The sequence below is a fragment of the Ptychodera flava genome, chromosome 8 (genome assembly GCF_041260155.1).
Source record: "Ptychodera flava strain L36383 chromosome 8, AS_Pfla_20210202, whole genome shotgun sequence".
NCBI classification, from domain to species: domain Eukaryota; kingdom Metazoa; phylum Hemichordata; class Enteropneusta; family Ptychoderidae; genus Ptychodera; species Ptychodera flava.
Genome location: NC_091935.1, coordinates 20,562,327 through 20,587,264, shown reverse-complemented (window position 1 = coordinate 20,587,264; position 24,938 = coordinate 20,562,327). Strand labels below are relative to the sequence as shown.

Sequence of the window (24,938 nt, the reverse complement as noted above, 5' to 3'; positions counted from 1 at the left end):
CCAAATCCCCACTCTAAAAGAAGAGTGGTTCAATAACCGTGCTACGTTGTTACAATTTTTCTAACTGTGACCCCTCCACACGCTGTAGAGTTCATGAAAAATAATCACAATCATACTCATCTATGAAACACTCACGTTCCTACACTCACTATCACCCATCGCTCACACAAACATTATCAAAGCATCAAAGCAATGAATATATCGCTAAAACTGGGCGAAAGACAGCAACAATAAAATAATGTTTTTCTTTTAAAACTCGTGCAGGAACAAGAAAACAATAACACAATGTTTTTCTTTAAAGACTTCTAAGAGAAGTATGGAAGCCAGGATAAAACGACTGGTTTTTGAATTTGCCTTAAAAAGTTTGATACATTTGTAGTTGACTATTTTTTAGAAGTCATTCAGTATATTGCAATCCGATGGCTTGACATGTGGGGCTGGATTTTAAAACATTCATATCTGGGTATTGGGGAAAGGGGTCTATCAAGAGAGATATAGGTGCGCATTAAAACCAAGATTTACTACTTTTTACCCAGAATCCCCACACGCGCTCCGATGCTTTAAACACCTTCGGATGATGCTATCAAAATTAACAGAGGAAGATTTGGATTACTTCGCTGATACTTATATCAAGCAAGCGTTCAAGAATGAGGAAGAAAGACACGACAACTACAATATGATGCACGTCTTGGGCGCCCTTGCAACACCAGCTTCACAGCTTATACTAACTAAAAAGATTTTGCTATCCAAGAAACCAGATCCAACACTTATAGCGGACACTCTTCTTCACTTCGTATCTCTTGACCAGGCTCCGCCAAAGCTTTTCCTGGACACACTGAAGGAGATAGCAAACGATGAAAAGCTAAAGTTTGAAGGTAAGTTTTGTGAAAGTGATGTTTTCCTCTTACGGTTTTTAGTCTCTTTGAGCAGAAACGTTTGTATGAAATCGAAGTACATATCTGTATTTCACATATCGTGTATGTAGTAAAATCTGTACCCAGCATATACTTCACACGTGTAATGCTGATAAATTATATATTAATTATATTATTAATAATTTGATTCGCGTCGTATTTATGTATGCCACTAAGGCTCAACGTAGGCATTGAACAGCAATGACACAATTTTTGTCCACAATCACGGCCGATCTTGTGACTGATGACAAACATCTATTGATTTTACGGTAACTTTTTCTTTTTCTTTTTCTTTGTGCCAGACGAAAACATGACGTTTTACGTCACCAATAGAGCTCTTCTTGTACTCGGCGCTGTAGCCAGGACCTATATGACTTTGGGCGATGATGAAGGTTTAAGGATTGTACATAAAGTTGAACAGGAATTAGAAAATCGTGGTAAGTCTGATGCAGTAAATTCTCCGTTTGATTCGATCACTCACATTAGGCACTTAGTCACAGCGAAAAACACAGCAGTCTGTCAAAAATATCTTCTAAATGTCCACACTTTAAGGAAATTGGTTCAGTAACCGAGTAAGGTTTTTTACAATTTTTCTGACCACGACCCCTTTTATGCTATAGAATTCATGAAGCACTCACACAAAATGATCATAGATCGCACACAAACTTAATCAAAGCAATGGATACATCCTAGTGATCTGTTCTGTTATATTGGGACTCACTTAGTCGTTTTTATTGATGTGCAAGTCTTCCAGTTTTGCAATCTTGTGTAAACGTTCTGTACAAGGCTAATTTGCATGTAAGTGAATCAAAACTCTTCGTTTATATATTGTACTCCTATATATAAGATAAAGGTCGTCGAATCTATCAAAGATATCCATTACTACTCGTGCATGCTACATTTAATGATGTTATGATCTTTACATGAGAGATCCCTGTATAGAAGTCAAGATTTTGTTGATTTTACTGACAAATATTGGAACTTGACGAATGTGAAGGAAGAAATACAAGACCAGCTTTAGCCTTTATGATGTCGTGTCGTCGTTCAATGGTCTCGGCAATGGTCTTTTAATATTTTACCATGCTGCACCTCGACAATATAACAAAAGTCACAAAGACAAAAAGTAATATCTTATTCCACGAAATAAAAGCACTCAAAATTGGAAAGTGCCATTGGTTCATTTTGACTCCAACAGAGCTCTCTTTTATTTCAGAACCAGACTTTTATGAAAACCGTCGTCCTGTCTTGCCAGAGATAGACTATCGTCTGAAGATATCTAGAGTAGCTGTAAAGATTGTCTCCCTAGGTAATGCCCACAGTGATACGTCATTTCCTCTTCTGGTCAAATTTGTGAAAAATACCAGGTACCCTCATCGTCTACGACGCGCAGCGCTAGCAGCAATCACGAGATTCAAACATCATGATGTAAGTATAATTCAAGATGCTTTAATGCATTGTGGTGGAAGTTTTCTCAGTCAGAAATATATGATAACATAGGCTCTATTTGGATATCATTGTATTGCTCTCATTATTGGGGTAGAAACGATCCATACCTTAACTATTTCCTTCATTGTATTTTTTACAATATCCCTATATTTTAAGACTTTTGTGTACTCTTTTAATGAGTGACTTTTTACAGCCACAATGAGTGGTTGCAATCTCAGCTAATTCTCTGGAACTCATAAAATGTAGATAAAGTATGACTTTCAGTACGATTTATTTTTGCTTGGAGTCGTCGCTTCTTATACGTCCACAGCAAAGGACAGTTGATGAATGCGAAATGTCGTACAATATAGCGCTGAATAACCTGGAACTTTGCTTTTTGAAAGCTGATCTGCTCTAATTTCAATACTATAATACCTGGTTTTAGTATATTTTAGCTTGAATTTGTTTGACTAGTATGACGTAATTTCGGTGCTTCGCAGTTATTTGTATAACTCCTGGCCAAGCACACTTGACGCTATTCTATTAATAAATTTCAAACAGAAGACTTAGTGCAAAATTGTGACTGAATAAGCTTTTAAAGCCAGAGAAAGCGAGCTTAAAGTTTAAACGTTCTCCGTGTAAGCGCCATTGCAATACACGTATGTCTATAGCTATGAGAGAGGTCGAAAATTCAATTATGGATGTGTGTGCTAGCCGCCACTACCTTAAAAGGTATGCAATTTAAAAATTGAGCGGAATATTTAGTAACATTAGGCATCATTATTTCACAATGTATACAATCGTATTACATTTGATGTGACCCTGTATATCTTCAGTTCAGAGTAACCCAGACAAGTGTCTACTTTAGTCTTGAAACAATAATTCAAATGGGTTTTCAGCAATGCATCCACTAAATTGTGAGAAAAGTAAGAATGTTTCATTTTGAACTTTGATCACGGCAACTAGGTTACTTTCACCTTTAAGAATCGATCATCTTACTCCCAATCATGGCTTTAATGTCACACACTTTTGAAGTTTTTCAAAGTCCAATGAGAAAAATATAGCGGTTCTTTTCACATTTCTTAAACATAAACCCTTCATTCGATGAATATATGATATTACTACAGGCTGCGAAAGTCTTGTTTGAGATAGCGATGACTGACCCGACGGTAACCATGCGCAGAGTCGCTTTGCGAGAGTACATTGACCATCCCCATGGCAAGAAGCTAACACCAGAGGAAACCGTTGTGAGCTCGTGAGTAGATGATTCATTTTTGTTCAAATAATATGAAAAGTAAACTTAACCATCGTACCGACAGATATTGAAATTCAAACTTAAAAAACAATATTACGATAATGGGCATCACAAACAATAGCTCGGCTGCGTTCGTCGTCAGTAATGTGTCTGACGGTTTCGGAGAAAGAAAACAAACTTTTTTTCTACAGTCATATACAACCCTTGAAGTATTGGTTGTTTCAATGTATCCGACACAACAATCGAAATTAAAGGTCGTTCGCACCTCAAAAATGACAGATTTTAATCGAACTTTCTTCATAAAGCAAACTTTCAACTGTACTCTTTCAAAACCAAGAATAAAAATCAGGGGTCACCGTGCAAATCTTGGTACAAGAAAAACAAAGTACCCAGTCTTTACCGATATTTAAAATTCAAAATTGCCGCCATCCCTAAGTTCCAATTATAAGGAAAACAAAATCATCAAATTTTCACAAAACTAATCCACTGAAAACTTTATTTACTCCAAGACCTTCACAATAAACCCTCACGAGTGGTAGGCCCAAAAGAATATGATAAAAGTTTGAGAGTTCGAATATCCGTCCCGAGGCACATTCTACCTTAAGTCGCCGCGACATTTCTGATAATTTTTTGATTAATGACAAAATGCATTATGCCATATGTACTTAACGAGTTTATTATTTACGACTGGAGAATCAGAAAGTCTCCAAATACGCATTCCAAGATGCACTACAAAAGTACATTCCGTCCAAAAATAAAAGAACAAGCAGACGATCTTTATTTGTTATTATTTTTGATTTTGTCACTAAAAATCAATATTTTTACATTCCCAAGACATAAAAATTCAACGGCTCTATCAAGATCGAAGAGGGCACTGGGAGCTTTTAACGTTGAGCTTCCAGGACTTTCATGGAGAAAGCCCTTTGGAGGATCGCTATTTGGTGGGAATACGATAATTGACGGTGTCAATCCTTTTGACATGGTCATAGGTGAGTAATTATTCAAGTAGCGAGACTTTTATTCAAAATCAATACCGATTTTCGATAGAACAACGTAAATATGCTTGTGTACGGTAAGGTCATAAAATACCCATTTCCAGCTTTAGGAGTCGCGATGTCCTACTTAAAAATAACAGCTCTGAAGAGATAGGTTACATGAAATGACAACTGAACCAGACGAAGAGCATACCCTCATGGAATGAAAACTGATATTTCCATACCCTCATGGAATGAAAACTGATATTTCCATTCTATCTGTACAACTTTCTTCAGAGCCACTGGCCAGTACATTTGGCCTCGACTTGGATGTAAAAGCCAAAGTAGAAGGAGTACTTGGATGGATGGATATACTGGATGATTTTCTGAACATCGAGACAGGAATTAAAGGATTAGTAGATTTCGAAGGGATTGATGTTTTACAAGTATGTACTCATGGTTTATCGCTCAGATTCGTTTTTGTAGTATAACAGATTCGTTTTTGTAGTATAACCTAGGTACTTGTTATAATCATATCGAAATTTCACAAATTCTGTTCATTGCAACACTACATAAATCACCGAGCCCGTAGCTTAACCATTGTTAGTTTTTTAGTTATTGTTAAGAGAAAAAAGAAGTGAAAATTTTTATGAGCTTGTGAGTCGATGAAGGTGATTGAGGCTGAAAATTGCATTGAGGGTATTAAGTTTAAGTTTGAAAGCCTATATGATTTTCAAAATAATTTGTCGATAAGCCGTCTTTGCATGATAGATATTTGAAATAGTACAGCAAGTGACCGAATCGGGAAACAGCGTTGGTCTGCTGGATATCATGAAATCTATAGATAGATACTAAAGATTTCGATCGGGTAAGACAGGAACAACGTCGTTTGGTGTCCATTTCACCATGATAACCTAAACATTAGATTAGTGTACCACTGAAGTAATTAACTAGGTGCTATCAGTGTCTGTGGAACTTGAAGGGGGTCGTTTATTATACCATTCCTTCGAGGAGTATACTTTCAACCGTGAACAATACAGTAAATTCCAATAGGACATTTTAGTTCCAGCTACAGAAATAATGCAATTTTGAAAGTGAATAAATTAAAAAAAAGAACATTAACATATTTTATATTGATCTATAAAGTTGTGACACGGTCAAACAAATCCAGACAAAACGTGTTGGTAACCTAGACGTATTGTAATTTTGACTCATTTAATAATTGTTTAGAAATAGAACAGGATAAGGACTCAAGTCTGGAAAGACTATCGCTGAAAGATGTATCACTAATTTGCTAGAAATACATGACTGAATCTCCAATCTTGGCAGAGACAAAACGCCAATACCTAAACTCATTGGGTGCCAGTTAACAATTCTTTACAATTGAACTTTACAGGCATTTGACCACTCACTCGGTAAGCACGCATTTAAACACATTAATACTATATTTACTAGCTCATATCACAAATAGTCAGAACATGTAAACTTTAGTTTCTTTGAATATTTGAAACTAAATATTTTACAGGAGTTGACTGTGTTGTCCACTGATAAAAATTTGGTAAATGGTCTTCCTTTCTAGTGTGAGTAGAACCCGGGGTGAAATACAACCTCCTTGTACTTCCTCAGACACTGATAGCGCTTTGTTAATTACTTTAATGGCTCCGCAATCCAATGTTAATGTTATCAAGATTAAATTTACACCAAACGACGTTGTTCCTATCTTCCCGAAATTTTACACTCAATCAAATTTTGAAGTAACTTTTCGCCACTGAAACAGTTTTGAGTTTACAAAAGACGAATATTTGAAAACATTTTTTGTTTTCGCCTTTTAGGACTCTGTCTATTTGATGAAGGAAAAGCTGGCATCGGCCTACGATTTCATTATCGTTGACGTCGTTGGCGGCATTAAGGAGCCTCTCGATGATTTTGTCGGCGATTTCCTCGAGGGAGCTGAGAATGCCAGAAACACGATCGAGGAACTCTCTGAGGATCTCCATGAAATGGTGGATAACGTGAGAGATCTGCGTGACGTCGCACGAGAGGCGGTAGAAGAAATTCTGGGCGAAATATCAGGACTTGGCGAGATACTTGAAAACATTGAATCAATCATTGAAAATACCAATGCATTGTTTAATGATGTCAAAACAGATGTCACAGATTTCTTTAATGTTAGTACTAATTATTTTTCGGAATCTTGCAAACTTTTTAAATGAGAAAACTTACAGGACAGAATATATAGGTGGCATTTAAAGATGCAGTAACGGATGCGCTAGACCACTATTTCATGAATCTTTAAGATAACAACACTGAACTTTTGGAATATCCATATGTTTTCTATCCAGTCCTTTGAATTTATGTAGTCTTTTCCATTGAAAGATGTTTGGTGTTTGTCACGTCTAGGACATAGTGGATTCCATTGACGTTCAACTTCCATGGTCAATAGAACAAATCGAAGAGGCAATGGAGAACGCTCAAGAAGCTATCATAAAATTCTTTGATTCGCCAAATGTTGCGCTCCCGGACATAAGGAAAATGATTGACAGGTAATATGTTTATTTTTTTAATATTGTCACTGTCCTTTCCATTGATTACTAGTCAATCCTATTTAACGAAGGGGAGTGTAAAATATTTTAACTTGAGAGAGACCATATATACTACAGTATTATAAGAACTACTAAACTACACAGTTATTATGGTCAATGAGAAAAAATTTACACCGCATAAAAACCCTATAATACTTACTGTATTAACATGGATTATTGCCTGTATTTTAGCTGAAGAGTGCATATACAGATGAATACAGTCAAGAATCCATTTTTTGTATTCAGCAAGCCTGTATTCATGTGGATTCATGTGAATTTACGTGTATTAATCTATAATACAGGCAACTCATTAATGTGAATTTATCTGAATTATTGGGTTTTCATGCAGTGTTATATCAATCGATATGTATCGATTTTTGGACATAAGAGACAGATAACAGGCTACGATGTTTGCGATGCGCATTTTTTCTTGCATTGATATTCACCAGCCCTGTCCGTGTTGAAAGAATTAATGCATGAGGCTGTCATTGAAAACTAACGATGTCCTACTATTTCCTACTGAAAAATTTGGACTAATCCAACATGTCTTCTGACCCGTTGATAGGTCAAAGGATGGAATGGACACCATTCAAGTCGTGATGGAAAAATTGCAAAATGTTACTCAACTACAGGATGGAGCATTGCCCTACTTCTTTGACCTTGAAGGTATCACTGAAAAGTTTCTCAGAGACTTGACCGAGGTTAAAGAGAAAATACAGCAAGGGAAGGATGCGCTTAACTCAACGGTTTCCAATATTGCATACAAGATATTCACGGGCATTGACGAGGTAACATATAACAACAACGTGTTTAACATATCAGAGTATCAGGAAATGACTGTAGGCCGATGTTCATCGTATTTTGTCCCGAAGATCATTTTATGTAAGCTAGTCTTTTACATGGTGTGTTTTTCAAGTACCGCATTTCGTATAAGGAGGTCAAGGCAAAAATGAAATATTATCATACTGTTCTTAAAAACTATAATATTTATATATTAACAGTGTTAAAGCGTAAAAACATATTTAAAAATCTGATTAGGTTAATAGTAGTGTTGGTATGTTTGGAATGTTACAAACTACAAACTGTAACCAGAGACTAACAAACCAGGATCATAGTACAGGATCAACGATATTTTTATTTTAATGTTTTACTTGTCATTTTGCTCGTATAGATCGACGTTAAGACAGCCCTACTTGAGAAGGCAGAAGATGCAGTTGACAAGCTAATACCGCACCTTGAGAAGCTATCCTCGTTCACCGATGACTTTGAAGAGGCATTTAACAAAATGGTTGCTTTGAAGGAAGGCATGGATATTGGTTTTGAGAACGTCAAACGAGGGTAAAATTACACTACTCATGATGAAATTTAAAAACAAGGCCAGTTTTACAAAGCAGTCAGTGAACGCTAGAAAGCGCCATATAATTAAGCTTGCATAAGAATTCTTCTTTATTATTTGTTATAGGTTCGATGCAGCTCGTACCAAAATAAATGAGCTATTTGGTCCTAAGATGGCAAAAGAATTTCCAAGAGGAATAGCAGACGGAGATTGTGGAAACGGATTTTTCCCTACAACTACTGGTGGCAATCCAGAAGGCATTGATCTGGAAATCGATGCACGATCAGAGGTACTAGAATAATAAGAGAGAGAGAGAGAGAGAGAGAGAGAGAGAGAGAGAGAGAGAGAGAGAGAGAGAGGAGAGGGAGAGAGAGAGAAAGAGAGGGGTTTGTGTATGTGTGTCTTGATATGTCTGCTGTCCCTTTGTAGATTGTTGTTCCGTTTGATGGAATCGCCGAAACAACCGATCACAACGAAGTCACCATTTTTGTTGGCAATACAAGTATATCGAACGAAGTACAGGACGTTAAGATCATACTATCTCCTGTGGTATTAGTTGATGGTAAGGAAGGCTACCCGGTAAGTAAACTAAAATACAAATATAATATACTCTGCGATGTCGATATCGAAAACCTTAAGACAACACATTGCTCGCCTTTTGGAATTATAATTTGACCCTTTTTTAAGGCCATGCACGTAAATAAATAAAGTGAATATACTTTTGGTAGTCGCAATTTTTCATCGTGTCTCCTTCTGATCTTAGCCTCTGAACAAAATACACGATAGTTCAGCTAATTTTCGAGTTTTCAACATTTAAATTTTGCGTGAACTTTACCTCTCTGCAAAATGCTAAGACAAGCAAAGTTTAATGAACGTAAAATGTACATAGGAGAAATTCATACCTCTAGTACCATTCACTTTTAACAGCTGTTGCACCAGTCCACACGGGAATTAAATAGCGCAATAACTTAATGGTAACTAAGGATATCCCAAACATGTTTAAGATATTGACATGAGTTATATTGTCAACAGGTTTTCAAGGGAGAGGTTCTTGGCACTGTTCAACAATCCGGATGCAACCCAAATACTGTACATGTCGCCATTCTTTCGTTGAGTGATGACAAAGTCTATGATCCCTCATACTTTTTGGAAAAGAAAGAGTGTAAATCTGATTGGGAGGAAGAGGACAATGTTCTTTCAACTGGTCTGCTGGTTAGTACAATGCGTTATCTTCTGTCACAATGAATAAAAATTACTGAAGCAAAAATGCCTTTTACAGGATATATTTGCAAGACTTTCTTACAGATCGAACACCATTTCATTGAACGCCCATGATTCTGTTCATATATGCGTCGTGCGAGCGTTATTCAATCGCCATTACTGTTGTTTCAGTTCATTATTCACCGTCATTTGCAACATTTTTAAGTTAGTTTATGATGAACAAATACTATCAGAGATTAGATACATAAATATATTCACCCTGACAGATCATATATATGCGTGAACTTTATTAAGGTATGTCTACCTTTAACTTTGCACAGGGCATATTCACAAATTTTGGTGATTTTGTTGGCCCTCCCAAGCTGGTAGACACTACTCCTGAACGAATTATCGGTGCGCAAATGAAAGCAGAATATCTTAGGACTCGCGGCTTAAAAGGCAAGAATCCTCGAAGAAGCAACCTAACTAAACGGGCAGTCCCAGATGGTAAGATTATTACTAGAAATATGCCGGAATAATAAATCTTTCATCATCGTCCTTTGTAAATTCGGAGTGAACATACTAAAACTTAATGTAAGACTGAGCTTCCAAATTAAAATATGAGCACGTAAACAAATATAAATATATGATACTTACAGTCTTGTCACTTAAAAATACCATTTACTAAATTTTAAACCTTTCTGAATGAGCTCAGGATGATAACGTGACTAGAATGCAAACTCTTACCTGCTATGACTTGTACGCTGCGATTTTATGGAACAGAATGCTGTCATTTTAACTCCTGGTCCAGAATTCAGCTTGCAGTTTCTGAACATTCCAAGAGCTGATGAACTCGGTCCAAACCTTGACTTTCAAGTCAAGGATATCCCGTTGAGCGGGGTTTACCAATTCCTGAAAGATACCAAACATGACAAATTGGAGCCTTTTGTAGAAGTGATACAACAGCTAAAGGTAAGTTTGTTTTGTCACAATGATATCATTTACCAAAAAGGTCTTGGTACATTATCTTAGAAAGTCCCTGGAAAAAAAACAGCAAGGAAAGAGATGATTTACTACTTTATGAAAGTCTATCACAACCTTTCGATTAGTCTTGAGTCAGGGACTCAAATTCCGGATGTATAAAGATGAACTTTTAGTGCTTTCCTGCAATAACTGTCGCCGGCATCTAGTCTGGATTTTAAAGACAATTCATACATGCGAAATTGGCATTGCATATGATCGTCTTTATTTCAGATCGCAATGGAATCATTTAAATGTGTAAGGCCCGAGAGTTTGGACAATGTCCAGTTGAGAATTGATCTTTCGAATAGAGGGGAGCCCACAGACGGGACAAGAGGAGAATTAATCGCCAGGTTCATGAAACCTGATACAAGTAAGTGTTGAGAGAGAGAGAGAGAGAGAGAGAGAGAGAGAGAGAGAGAGAGAGAGAGAGAGAGAGAGAGAGAGAGAGAGAGAGAGCGAGCTCATTGTCGTGTATATTGGGTACTGTAGTATAGTAACTCGTGATGAAAGTTGTTGCCTCTAACCCGAGGTAACGAGGTTGTCTCCATGTCACATATCGACTTACTGATTCCTTATTCTGATAGGTTGCCCAATGATTGAGGCCACGCTGGGTGATTCTGTCTTCTGTAGCTTTAATGAAGACTGTCTCGGAGTGCGTTGTTGTGCCGATCTCCAGTTTCTGAATCACTTTCATCAAAGTGTTGAAGTTTCTGTGCGACACGATCCTTGCAATGAGCTACTCACAATTCGAGGTGGCGAACATGAACATCAATTGGATATCTCTGATGGAGATGCAGGTGAGCTTGAAGGGTATTGAAAGATAATATTCTGAACAGCACCGACGATTTGATCGTACATACACCTATGTATCACCATCGTAGCAACTCACAGCAATGTCAGGAATTATTTCTTCCTTTCTTCTCAACTTGCTAAACCATCCCTTTCTTCCTGCAGAATTATTGAGAGACGTGAAGTATTTTTCAGTATTTACGTATCAAGTCGTATTGTACATTGTTCAAATATACTTGATTGCAGCATACGAAGATGAGATGGTGGAAGCATTCTCAGATGACATTCTAGGAGAGTTGTTAAATATGCTATGGTACCGGGTAGAGAGAAGTGGAGATCAGATAAGGGTAAGTACATTACGTCAACATCGCGATTATCACCCGTGTTCAATCTCTTACCCAGCTTGGCAATAATAACCCTGAGAACCTTCAATGATGGAGGTTATTTTGCTTAGATTATTGGACAAATTGAAACAACAAAAGATGACGTGTTTGATGTTATTAGATCTGGGAACATGCGAGTTTTGTCGTTCGGTATCACAATTATCAAGTTTTTAAAGTGACGGAATGGTCGCTCAACTTTCGATACGTGAATTGAACAACAGTAAGTATTGATGTTTGAGAACTCGCCTAAGTTGGCATCGGAGATCCTCGCCCCGTTTACAACAGCTTGTGGAGAGATATGATTCAAGATCCCTCGTGCAGTAATCAACGAAATGTAGTGTGTATGTTGTATCCGTCCCGCTATATTTCGATATATTTTTTTACCCTACTAAATTATCCTAGGTGAAGGTAGAAGCAGCGATTTGTTCGACGGTCGTTGCCGAATGTCTTCCCGCTATCGAAGTTCTTAGCGAATTAGTTTTGCCAAGCGAAGAATGCAGTGATCAGAGCAGAGGAATAGATCTTGACATTCAAGGTATTACTTGTGTCTATTAAATTGCATGAAATTATTGCGGGGACAGATACTGCAAGTTTTGATGAAGAATAATGCTACAGTATGTTATCTATTTTGATGACAACCCACGTTTATCAAGGACAAATCATTGTAGAAGTACAGTTTGGATAGCACAATTTAGGTGTATGTTGTCATGATAAAAATGCGAAACGGCCGCTACATGACCCTTGTTGTCGGCCGTACTGTGATGCACAGTAGTAATGAGACAAAATTAGGCTCACACACTCGGAGCAAACCTTCTACACCACTAAGCTAAGCAAGCTAAAAAGATCAGTTCGGATTTGCTCTGCTTTCACTTTCTATTAATTGTTTCGCCTTTCACTGCCACTATCATTGCATCTAAAGGGGGACCGAGGGGCCAAAAAAGAACACAAATGCAAGATAAACATGATGAGAATGAATCAATCACTATATTTGATATAAATCAGATCGCTCCCTGGGGTTCACAGTATGCATGAGGGGAGTACATTTGTGTGGCCATCAAAAAGCTGTGAAAGACTTTACCTTCAACTGTTTTTTCACATAATCATACACTTGTTTTTGCCTTTTAAAGGTTGGATGGAATCAACGACTTTGGGTGAATTCGAAAGCCTTTTAGATTTGTTTGGTTTCGATGAATCTATTGTTACCGACTTCATGGATTCCTTGCTTGACTTAACCCTCAATGACGTAAGTCCCTACTCAGATATGAGGAATAATGGTTTTATTATCGAAGGACGTATATATCTTATGATTTTAAAGGCGAAAGTCTCTTGCTGGCATTGCCGATGACGATGTCATGTTACAATAGAGAACCGAACTAATTGACTTTTGAATACTTAGTGTTCACTTGAAAAGCAAAGTGTACTCTTCATGTCTTAATAATAATGTAGGGGTGACGTCAATTAACGACAGATATATATATATATATATATATATATTATATATATAATATTATATATATATATATATATATATATATATATATATATATATATATATATATATATATATATATATATATATATATATATATATATATATATATATATATACACTTGAAAAGCAATGTGTACTGGTCATGTCTTAATAATAATGTAGGGGTGACGTAATTAACGACAGATATGTTTCTGTCAGGCAATACTTTTCATTATATATATATATATATATATATATATATATATATATATATATATATATATATATATATATACAATATATATATAATACACATACATACATACATACATACATACATACATACATACATACACGCACGCACGCACGCATTCATGCATGCATGCATACATACATGCTTACTTACCCACCTACCCATCTACCTACCTACCTACCTACCTACCTACCTACCTACCTACCTACCTACCTACTTACTTACTTACTTACTTACTTACTTACTTACTTACTTACTTACTTACTTACTTACTTACTTACTTACTTACTTACTTACTTACCTACTTACCTACTTACTTACTTACTTACTTACTTACTTACTTACTTACTTACTTACTTACTTACTTACTTTGATTTTTCATGTGCGATACAATGTTCATACTCAGATTCTACCAATTGAAGGCATATTATAGCAGCGACAGATTTTATAAAGCGTCGTAATATATATTCTAAATGGGCACTTGTACTCGGCGTTACTCTACATTACTGATCTGTATGGTTCTGTGTCGTTTTCTTTCTTCACCCAGGCTCTCGATGCAATCGACGTGAAAGTATCTGAATTGCGGATAAACGAATTTGCTCGTGAAACCGAAATAATGACCTTGTCACCTACAATAAGATTACCCTTGTTTGGAACCTTTAAATTATGGGACAGACGTTTGCGGCCGGGAATTAGACTTTGGATATTTTATATTACATTTGGTACGTGACTATGGACAAATAATATAAATTATAAGTAACAATGCATGTGACTGATTAATTTTGTAGTGTAAATTGAGCAAAAAGTGGGAGGAATCTTCTAGCATTTTTGCTCAAAATTGGAACTCCGAGTTTTGCAAATTTATTAATAATATGTATTCGAGCGCCAATACCTTCATGTTGGAAAAATTCTTGGTGCCTAATCACAGACTCAGTTGTAGTTGATATTCGTAAATAATACTTTTGACAAAAAAATTGTTGATTTTTGTGTCTGTACCATTATGATATATAATACACATTTCAGGTCATGAAATTGTGCAAGGAAAAGAACTGACACGTGAAAATGCATCATTTTGGCTCCGAATAATTGAGAATGTTTGGATATTCGTTCCATGACGGATGACATTTTGTTTTCTGACTATATTTGGTAAACACGAGTATTTCACAAGGGATATAAAAGTTAATTATTTGTCATCAATATGTTTTGCTAGCAATTGGAAAGCGTTGGGACTGCCTTTCCCATTTAACATGATTTAATTATTATGAACTTTTTTGTAGGAATGGCTTCGTATGGCGATAAATTGTTAGGGGCTGAGATCACAATATCCACAGATGAAATGACCTGCGAGGTAAGTTTATTGTCAATTTTAACTCAAAACTCGACAAACAGATTATAAACATATAAAACATAGCCTTTGACGCCATAAGTATGATAATTCAAACAGATAGTGCCTGAGACCAAACGAAGCAATGGGTGTTCTTCACACCTGTCTGTCTTTGCGGAAAAGCAACATTTAGGATTAAGTTACCGTCAACAATGTGGCAAATCCTAAGCATTGTAGAGCTGTCACGAATGTCACATTACAGCTATGCCTACGGGTGTCTTTATATCGCGAAGAGCGCAATGTTGCGAAAGTTATAGTTTGCTGGCTCTCGACGAGATAACGTTTTCTTTCATAAGTTTTTAATCAAGTTTACACGTGTTCATCGTGCTCTCAACGCAATTTGCGCCTTAAAAATGAACGACTCAGACTTTTGCTCAAAGTCTTCTCAAGGAAAGTTTCATCCATTCATTTCACAGTTAAGAATGAAAATTAGAGTCGCCATACAAATTACTTTTGGTGCAAGAGATACCCACTATATTCAAAATTCAAATGGCTGTCATTCATGTGCTGTCTTAATGGGCGATAATAATTTCCCTGTTTGCACAAAACGAAAGCGGCAAAAGCTTTTTTACTGCTTGAGCTTCAAAATGAGTCCCTACAAGTTGTCGGTAAAAGTTTGAATCTTCGAATATCAGTTCCCCGGCACATTCTCCTTAATAGATACTGATGTTGTTGTTTCTTGTAATCCTTGCGGTGAATTTACCTTGCAGGCAATTACTGGTCCTGTGGGTGATATATCCTTCGTTGAGGCGTATGCTAACTTTGGGCTGAAGAAACTGTACCTGAGAACGTCACTGCTAGGATTCTTCTTAGACCTTCAAGAAAGAGTCGAGAGTTCAAACGACGCTCTGCATGAACCAATGGAAACAAAGTATGCATATCCATTCTGTTGATCATATGCACGCACATTAGATTGCCAGCATAGTGGAAAGGGCGGGGCTAAATCAAACTGTAAAACCGTCACTCGGCAGATATGTGAAGTAGTGTAAGGCAATATGAGTATGCTTCGTTTGAATTCAAGGTTTCAAATATTGGTATCGCAGGGTAAAACGAGCACGCTGACGAAGTGGTGCTATGATTCTTAATAATGACAGTTTTCTTTCTTGAAGAAGTGAATATAGCGAGCTGCAAGATGTATAAATAATGAAGAGAAAGTTTGGACTCCCACACGAAATTGTTCGGTCACATCGTATGGTAGTGCATTTCACATGTAAATTTTATTCTTTCTATGTTACTGAAGGAAAACCCCGCTTATATATGAAAATTCAGTTTTAACACCCTCCTACGGTTTTACCTCCAAACTGAGCGATGGCACAATCTGTGAACATATGTGAAATTGATTCCCTTAATGAATATCCTGTGAAAGGGCAAGAAATGGGAATGTTGCACACTCAGGTGTTTATCACTTTTCCACAAGTCGGAAGGTGACGCTGCACTGCCAAAGAGTTAGAATCAACAACCATCACAAACAATGGGAGAGAGTGATGATAAAATAGGTCCAGATAAACTCATCAGATACAAGCAAATAACTCAGAGTCTCTAAAACGGAAATCTCTCATTCCAAGGAATTGGGCATGTTCATAAATGCCTCGCCACTCTTTTTTTCGCCTACAAAAAACATTCAAAACCATATCCTCTGATAATTTTGCAATAAAAAGCTTGCAATTTTCTTTTGCATGCAAAAGTTGAAATACGTTTCGAGGATATTGTAACATGTGACAAACCTAGCAATGCTAGATAAGTGGCCATTCTTTTACAGGAAAATTTAAGTTTCATATAAGACATGTTCATTATGTTGCCGCAATAGGGGCTACATATCAAATCAATGCATACACGATAAGCTTCCTTTGATAATTGTGTTCTCAATGTAGCACCTTTCTGATGGGTTTGTTTTGTTTTAATTTTTAGGCAAGATGTGGTATACTACCTTGTCGCTCTCCGTATCGAATTTCACATTTATGTCATCCTTGAGATAATTAGCACTAGACGAATAGAAATTTCACTTACCCTCATCGACATTCATCTTCCCGGTTGGAGTTGGGAATTGGGGAAAGAAATCGGACCCGGAAATAGCAGATCTGAGCAACTTCCTGATGATACTCCACCAGAGTTTGAAGAGGTGTGTGATATGGTGTATCACATAATTGAAATGAGGACTCATTGAGCGATTAACTACCTGACTGACTGCCAGCCTGACTGTCTGACTGACTGACTGACTTGATGATTAATAAAATAAGTGACTTATCGAATGACTGACTGATTGGTCGGTCACCTATGACTGTTACAATGCCTAATTAAGGAAATGGGTACGTGAGTAAAAGATGGGTGAGTGAATAAGTAAGTTAAAGAATGGCTGACGAAATAACTGATCAAATAACTGAGTAATTGAGCGAGCAACTGAGTGGCTTGGTAACTGAATGGCTGACTGATTAAAGAGTAAGTTACAACTGGTAACTGATTGAATGACTGACTGGAAGAGTGACAGAATAACCAGATGACTGGCTGATTCATTGATTGCATGATTGAGCAAATGAATGGACGGTTCAATGGATAAATTTTGAAGCGGAGTGAAAGTTTTGGGAGATGATATAGCGCCGTTTGCGGGACATAATTACTAATAGTTAGACAATCTCTAAGACACTTACAATTTCATGACATTATCTTATAATGCATGAACACTGTCGATGTCGATCTCCCTAGAGCTTTCATTTCATTTTGTGAAATGTATCAAGATAATATCTCATTTTCGTTAATTCTGACAGGATGATGGTTGCGAAGTCAGCCAAATTATCGACCGAGATGTTACCGATCCAGCCTTCCAGTTGATAGCTTCTGCCCACGACGGGGAAAGCCCAGTGCAGTTGAAATATTGCATTGGGACATTCTCGGGTGGCTGCGACGTTATTAAACAGCGGGATCTCGGACAACAAGGCACTATGGTTACAGAGGTATGTTCTTCCAGACTTCAGCTTCAATAGAGCGATGATGTCCTTTACGGACTACATATATAAGTACTTTGTATTGTTCAAAGACGTACAGAGGGAGAGTAGCACCTTTACATTAAAGGGGCGCTATCTCCCACCAAGGATGCTAAAATACTTATCTGGGCCTTAAAGACGACATAAAACTTTGAAAAATAATATGAATGAAGTAATCTACTGCACTTTTTGGGATGCAACACACACATTAGACGTCCATTTGCTGTTAGTAAACAAATCGAACGATGCTGCTGAAATCATAAACGTCTTCACAAAAATCATAACTCATAAATTCTTTGACATCATTTTTTTACATTGAGTATCTAACACGTCATGTGCATATTAACAACAACACCGCCATCGGCATAACTTAAGAGAATTTTCCCGGAATGGGATGCAGCTGCATATAATTGGCATTCTCTTTTACGATTACTGTATATAATAAACTGTAACCAAGATAATGATTAGAGCCGGCGACAAGTTATAGCCGGTGCCCGCCGGTTGCCCTGAATGTTAAGAAAAAATGAAATGTCATTATTGAAACTACTTATATTCTCTACCACAATTTGATGCGATGTTGAAAATAAAGTACGGAGTTAAGGCGCTTCTTTTCTTAGCATCATAATCGACCATAATCGAGGTGTATAATAATGCTTTTCATATTTGACCATGTTATCCTGTTCACTTCTAGGTTTTGCGTAGTGGAGTTCCATTGCATTTCACTGTGACAGCCATAAATGACGGGGACGGAAGTGTCGCATTACAGTGTGAGATACCGACCTATGACACGACAGTTCCAATGGGTCGCGTGACGCCTGACTTCCGGACAACAAGTCATCCTGGGATACTGAGGGCGTCATCGGTGATAACAGACGATTCACAGTTGATTTTAAAGAAAGTGAGAAATAGTTGATGATTTGTATAAATGCTCGTTTTTTCGTCATTGATACCATATAAGAAATAGTACGATATGGAGATTTCAATACATTGTGGGACCGACCTATTCAGGATGGCCTGCATATTTTCATCAACTTCTTTATATGGCAAGTTGAAAATTTGCTAAGACCATGTCCAATATGGTCTTAGCAAAGTATATGATGTGATATGGCGTCATCGTATCAGTACTTAAGTGATAATCTCTCTACTACAGGAAGCTGTTGGATATGGTTTCAAAAAGTTTGGTCATCAAGTAGTAAACTGGACGGAGGTAAAGTTTGACGAAGGATCGGAATTGGTCAACCTGCCCCCTGAAAGAGAGAGCATGGATTATTTCACAGCGCCACAGAATGGACGACTTGACTCAAGGCCTTTCGAGACTTCAGGGGAGAGATACGAGTACAACTGCGCCTACAAGTGTTTACAGTACCCAACTTACAAGTGCCTCAGTTTCAATTTTGACTATGGCAGCAGTGGTCGATGTGAATTGCTAGAACATATAGTGGGAGAGGGACGGAATGTCCATCAGGTATGTAGCCCTTTAAGGAAACATTTATTGGTCTCCCATAATATTTAGCCATTTTCTGTGCTATATTTCACTCATTTGTTTTTATTACGTAGAACACGATTGGAACTAATTTGGGAAAATTGGATGAGAGTAATTATTAGGAAAATGTAACGATATCGAAATTTTTACAGCTGAAATTTTACAAAATGATAGAACTGTGTAAAATTTGAAATATTGTTCTGATCGAACAAAACAACGAAAACACAACGATTATTGCATACCTCTTTCATGGGATTCATTTTCATGAAAAAAGTTCATTTTTGTGTAAATGTACTAAAGAAACGAGACAAAATGCTTAAAATTTCTCTAATTGACGACTTTTGAGTCAGGGCACTTTTGAAATGCCCCGACTTCTTCGTGAATTTAAGACTTCATAAACATTAAATTGTCATCGCTTCTCTAGACTTGAACAAAGCGAGTGGCCCGGACGGTATCTCCGCCTGCATCATTAAACACTGTACCGATGTTCTTGTTGTTCCCCTCCAAATTTTATTCCAAAAATCCATTTGTCTTGGTCAGTTTCCTTCTCAGTTTAAACAGGCCAATGTTGTCCCCGTGTTTAAATCTGGTGGTCAATCAGCAGTTGAAAATTACCGCCCAATCTCCTTGTCGCCTCTTTTTGCTAAGATCTTCGAGGCAGTTATTGTTCCTCATATCTATCAACATATTAAACCAAATATTTCCATCGACCAGCACGGATTTGTCAAAAACAGATCCACTACAACTAACTTAGTGGATTATACAGATTTCATCTCTGTTTCACTGAACAATAAACAACAGGTAGATTCAATTTACACGGACTTCAGCAAGGCTTTTGACAGTGTCTGTCACACACTTCTCCTGTACAAAGCCGCCAAATTCGGTATATGTGGTAATCTGCACAGTTGGCTGGCTTCTTATCTTCATCTTAGACGACAGAGGGTAGTGTTTGGTAGTTGCTCGTCAAAATGGTACATTGCTTCGTCAGGTGTGCCCCAGGGTTCACTCTTGGGGCCACTACTTTTTGTTATGTTTATTAACGATATTTCACTGTTAGATATTTCTGCAAAGCTCAGCTTGTATGCCGACGATGCCAGGATCTATCTCACCATCACATCCCTCGCTGACTGTGTCATGTTACAGCAAGATCTTGACAAATTTGCACAATGGTGTAACAACTGGAAACTGTCACCTAATATCAGTAAATGTAAATTATCAGTTTTACACTTAAGAAAAGAATCATTTCCTCTCTTGATTACTCCATCAATGGTACCCCTCTTCAACGGGTCTCTGTTGTCAAGGATTTGGGCATTTACCTTACTTCCAACCTTAATTATTCTTTTCACATCAATAACATTGTTTCTAGAGCCTTCAAATCTCTTGGTTTTATTAAGCGTCTCTGCCAGCAATTCAATGACATTTCAGCAATTATTTCTCTGTATTTTGTTTATGTAAGATCTATTCTAGAGTATGGCTCTGTTGTGTGGTCACCCCACCAGCAGGGCCGGTCAGATAAAATCGAGAGAGTACAAATTAAATTTGTGAAATACATTTGTCGCAAACTCAATGTTCACTGCAGTAAATCCAGCTACCCATTTGTTGCAGAATTCTGAACATTCCTCAGTTACACAATAGAAGACTAACCCTTGACATGTGCTTTTTGTACAAAATAATTCATTCACATTATGATGCTCCAGATATTCTAAATCAAATCTGCTTTTATGCCCCCAGTAGAAATTTACGCAGGAAACCCCTTTTTAAACCAGACTTGTGTTCTGTTAATTGCAGAAAATTCTCGACAGTGCCCAGATGCATGTCTGTTTTAATGATATCTCTTTTAAATGTAATATAGATATTTTTTCTACGCTGTGTAGTTTTAAAACTATTTTATCCAGTCATTTTAACAGTTCTCCTTTTTGATACGTGTATGTTTTTTTTCAATTTAATGTATCGTGCTACTTTTATGGTTGTCTTGTTTATTTGTCTTGTGTTTGTGTGACTTTTTTGTTTCGCAGATCTGTTAGTGGGTTTGCCCGTTGATCTGTATATCAAATAAAAATAAAAATAAAAAATAAAAAAATAAAATTGAGTCAGGGCACATTTTAAATGACCCTGACTGACTTAACTGTAAATAAATCAAAAAGCTTCATTTTGTTCGAGGAAAAGTGACAAACTGAGGTCATTACTAGTGTTTCAGTAATGGAGAAACTTCAGACAAGCTCACATATTTTCATTCAAATATAAATATTGTTCAAATGTTTTGAACAATATTGCATTGGATACTATCATGCACTGATTCTTACTCATAATATTTCAACAGCATTGTAAATTTTGAATAAAATTTTAAAGATGGTAAGCAAATATGGTGTAATATTAGACAAATTTCTAAAATTCTTGAGAAATTACGCCAATCCAATTATCCCAATTTAGTTCCAATCGTGTTGTAGAAGACTATGTAAAATCGCACGAAAACAAAATAGTCTCGTTAACCATGCAGAATGTGAAATACTATGGAAGCATGCGAAATTTTGTTATCGGTTCCAACTAAGACCTTGCTTTGTATACCCGGTTTCTCCACCATGTATTACAGCTAAACATCTTCTGCCGAGGAAATGCCTGCTAGCTAGAGTCCGTCGGGACACACAAACAGGGTAGCGGTTTTTCACAGAAAAACGCTATTTATTTCTAATGCATAGATATTACATACTGCCAATTGTTGTCCCTTCTTCCTCCTGGGCTTGTATTCGTAAAGACGTCTATATGTAGTGAATTTTTTGCATACACCTTAAATGTAAACTCTGAATCATCCCCTGTGCTTATGAACATCAAGCATGATCAGACCCTCTGAGACTAACACGTCAGCATCATTGTGATTTTTGGTTTAGTTTACAAGTTCTTGGTCAATAAGCAAAAGGTCATAAGTGACCAACATTTCGACATATTACATGAGCATTGCACAGTTGATATCAAAGTGAATGAGCTCCACAGCAAGTGTTTTTTGGCAAAGAAGAGTGAGAGTAAAATGCAGTTACAGCTTGTTGATAAAAAGTATATTATGTTAAGTCTATTTTCATTCCATTGGAATGACAATAGACTCAAGATTATTGATGTGCTCAATTCCAATCGTGAGTGATTTAAGATGAATGACATATTACATAATATCAGTGCGTGGATCTCAACAATGCGTCATTCTGAACGACATAATCTCGTAACGATTGTGGTTATGGTAACATACAAGTCTTCTTGGTCTTTTGGCCAGAGGTCCATATATCTTTCTTTCATGAATTTGACTTTGTTTGTGTACCGTCCATTTACTGTCTTTTTTGTGCTGTTTTGTGTCTGTGTTTACAACGATTGTTTTACGAATTCTGACCTAGTTTTATTGGATTATGGACTGGTATGATTGCGATTATTATACAAGTCTTCCAACCAGCACCTCGCTTAGCAAGGGTTAATGCCTTACCGAACACTGTTTGATAATTAGAAAATCTAAGTTTGAAGAAATTAGATTATGAAATGTATTAGTAAAAACCTCTTGAAAGTTTGTCTTATGAACATATGGTTTAAAGTTATGAATCGTTTGTATTGATAGTAATAAAAAAAAAGTTATCTGAGTTTGCAAAGCATGGACATCGATGTATTACGCTTGAAGAATGGGTTCGAGTGATTATTATGAGTGCGTTTTGAAGTGAAGTTCAATTTACGATTGTTAGTCGGTTAAATGAAATGAAGTTTGTTGATTCTTCCTCTTTTCTCATTGCTATAGAGTGGCCTCTACAAACACTTCGAACGTCTTGGAGTTGGCTATTCGAGTGTGCATCGTCACGACAACTTGCCTTTGAGACACAATGACTTGTACATATTCAATGTGTATTCAAAGAACGTGCTAGGTGAGTGTCTGCCGGTAAAGGGATAAACTAGTATTAGATGCAGCAACTTGTTTCATCAGCATCCATTAAGCATTACAAACTTAACTGGATCGAATCATTACTCTGAAATATCAGCTTTATACGGTTACAGTGAGCTGAAGTCAACATTTTCAGGTATATTGCACCAAGAATATGTAATTATTTTAGATGTACTACAACTTCATGCACCACAAAATGTTGTCTTTGTAATGAAAATTCAAATTAACCACCTTTCTTTGATGATTGTACATGGCCGAGAGTGTGGCTTATGGTAACCTTTACAGAAAATGTGAAGTGCTGTCAGTAACGGGAAGGACGATCTGCAAAGTGTAGCATGTACAGCATAGGTCAGCACAGTGGACTAAATATGACTAAAAATTTCTTTGCGTTGTATCGTGTTCTCGAACAGATCTCAAAGTTGGCATTTTTCCTTAGTTTCGTTATCACAATTATTCCTTAGATTATCAATCGATTGTATCTTCTGATGGCATTCTTGCGGACTTCACTACCCCCGATACTGGTCCCATTATGAACGAGGAACTTGATGAAACAATAAATGAAAAGTGCACCGAGTTTGTTCATGACAAATGGCATCTGCGATGCATTGAAGACACTCCTCTGCCAAACCATAGGTAGGTTTAAATAACGGCAGTGCTCTCCACGTTGAAGCACGAACTCTTGTATATCATAACCTCGCATGCAGACTTGTAACTTGCCACTTGTTTGGTTCAGTTTTCCAACCAATGCACATGGGTATATCTGTAGGGAGATAACTTTTCTAATGTTCTATATCATTAGTAAACTTTCTGACGTTATTTATAGTTCACAATTGTCTTCCAACGCTATATTGCCATGCGAGATGTCATTTGGATATATGAACACAGCAGATACTCTCTTTCTTCAAAGTTAACAGCCGTTTATTTCATACGTATAGAAGTTACATGTCGTCAGGGGTAGAGGTAGCATGTGCTCTATCTCCCCCGTGTTTGTGCTCGTGCTCACGATATTATCAAATTATTATTTTATATAAAAAACATAAAAGGCGTGACTAAGACCACGCAACAAAACGATGCATCAAATCACAAACATCATTACAGGTAATGGTGTTCAATTCACATGTAAGAAACAATATTTAACACTCACTGTGACACGTTGCAAACCCACTGAGTGAAATTCTCTTGTTCGTTCATTTAGTGTTAATCATTTTCAGTATTTAATATCATTCAAACATATGTTGCGTTGAAACTTCGAAACCTCCTTCCAAACGTTATTTAGCATGAATTTATGCACTTTCTGCCTTTATGGTTTGTATTAATTTTTATGCAAATCTACTAATTATTATTATCATTATTATTTTAATAATTTAATCAATCATGTTATGGTGCCGATGGCCACTGGTGTACCTTTGCGTGAGATTAACTACCTTCGTAACAACATGCCCTTCCAAAGTGCAAGACCTTTGTCTTTTAGATACGTCATAGATGGACCCGAATCTGAAACAGTTTTCAATGGCCACGAACCCTTTGTTGATTTGCTGTATACCAGAGCCTACACATACATATCAGGTAAGTACTTTACCG

At 36.9% G+C, this 24,938-nt stretch overlaps 1 protein-coding gene and 2 long non-coding RNA genes across 3 annotated transcripts; all 3 read left to right on the top strand.

Annotated features, from left to right (window-relative positions):
• Positions 1-14,176: 14,176 nt before the first annotated feature.
• On the top strand, positions 14,177-15,842 carry LOC139137910 (uncharacterized). The gene is made up of 3 exons (XR_011553493.1): positions 14,177-14,327; positions 14,883-14,953; positions 15,700-15,842. It is a non-coding gene; the product is annotated as an uncharacterized lncRNA (long non-coding RNA).
• Positions 15,843-16,297: 455 nt separating this feature from the next.
• Positions 16,298-19,880, top strand: LOC139138014 (uncharacterized). Its single transcript, XM_070706233.1, has 6 exons — positions 16,298-16,413; positions 16,898-17,108; positions 17,752-17,937; positions 18,659-18,865; positions 19,118-19,432; positions 19,875-19,880. Exons 1-6 carry the CDS (start codon positions 16,298-16,300, stop codon positions 19,878-19,880), a joined length of 1,041 nt encoding a protein of 346 aa, XP_070562334.1.
• A 3,359-nt stretch (positions 19,881-23,239) lies between these two features.
• LOC139137909 (uncharacterized) lies at positions 23,240-24,923 on the top strand. The gene is made up of 3 exons (XR_011553492.1): positions 23,240-23,340; positions 23,819-23,990; positions 24,829-24,923. It is a non-coding gene; the product is annotated as an uncharacterized lncRNA (long non-coding RNA).
• Positions 24,924-24,938: the final 15 nt, after the last annotated feature.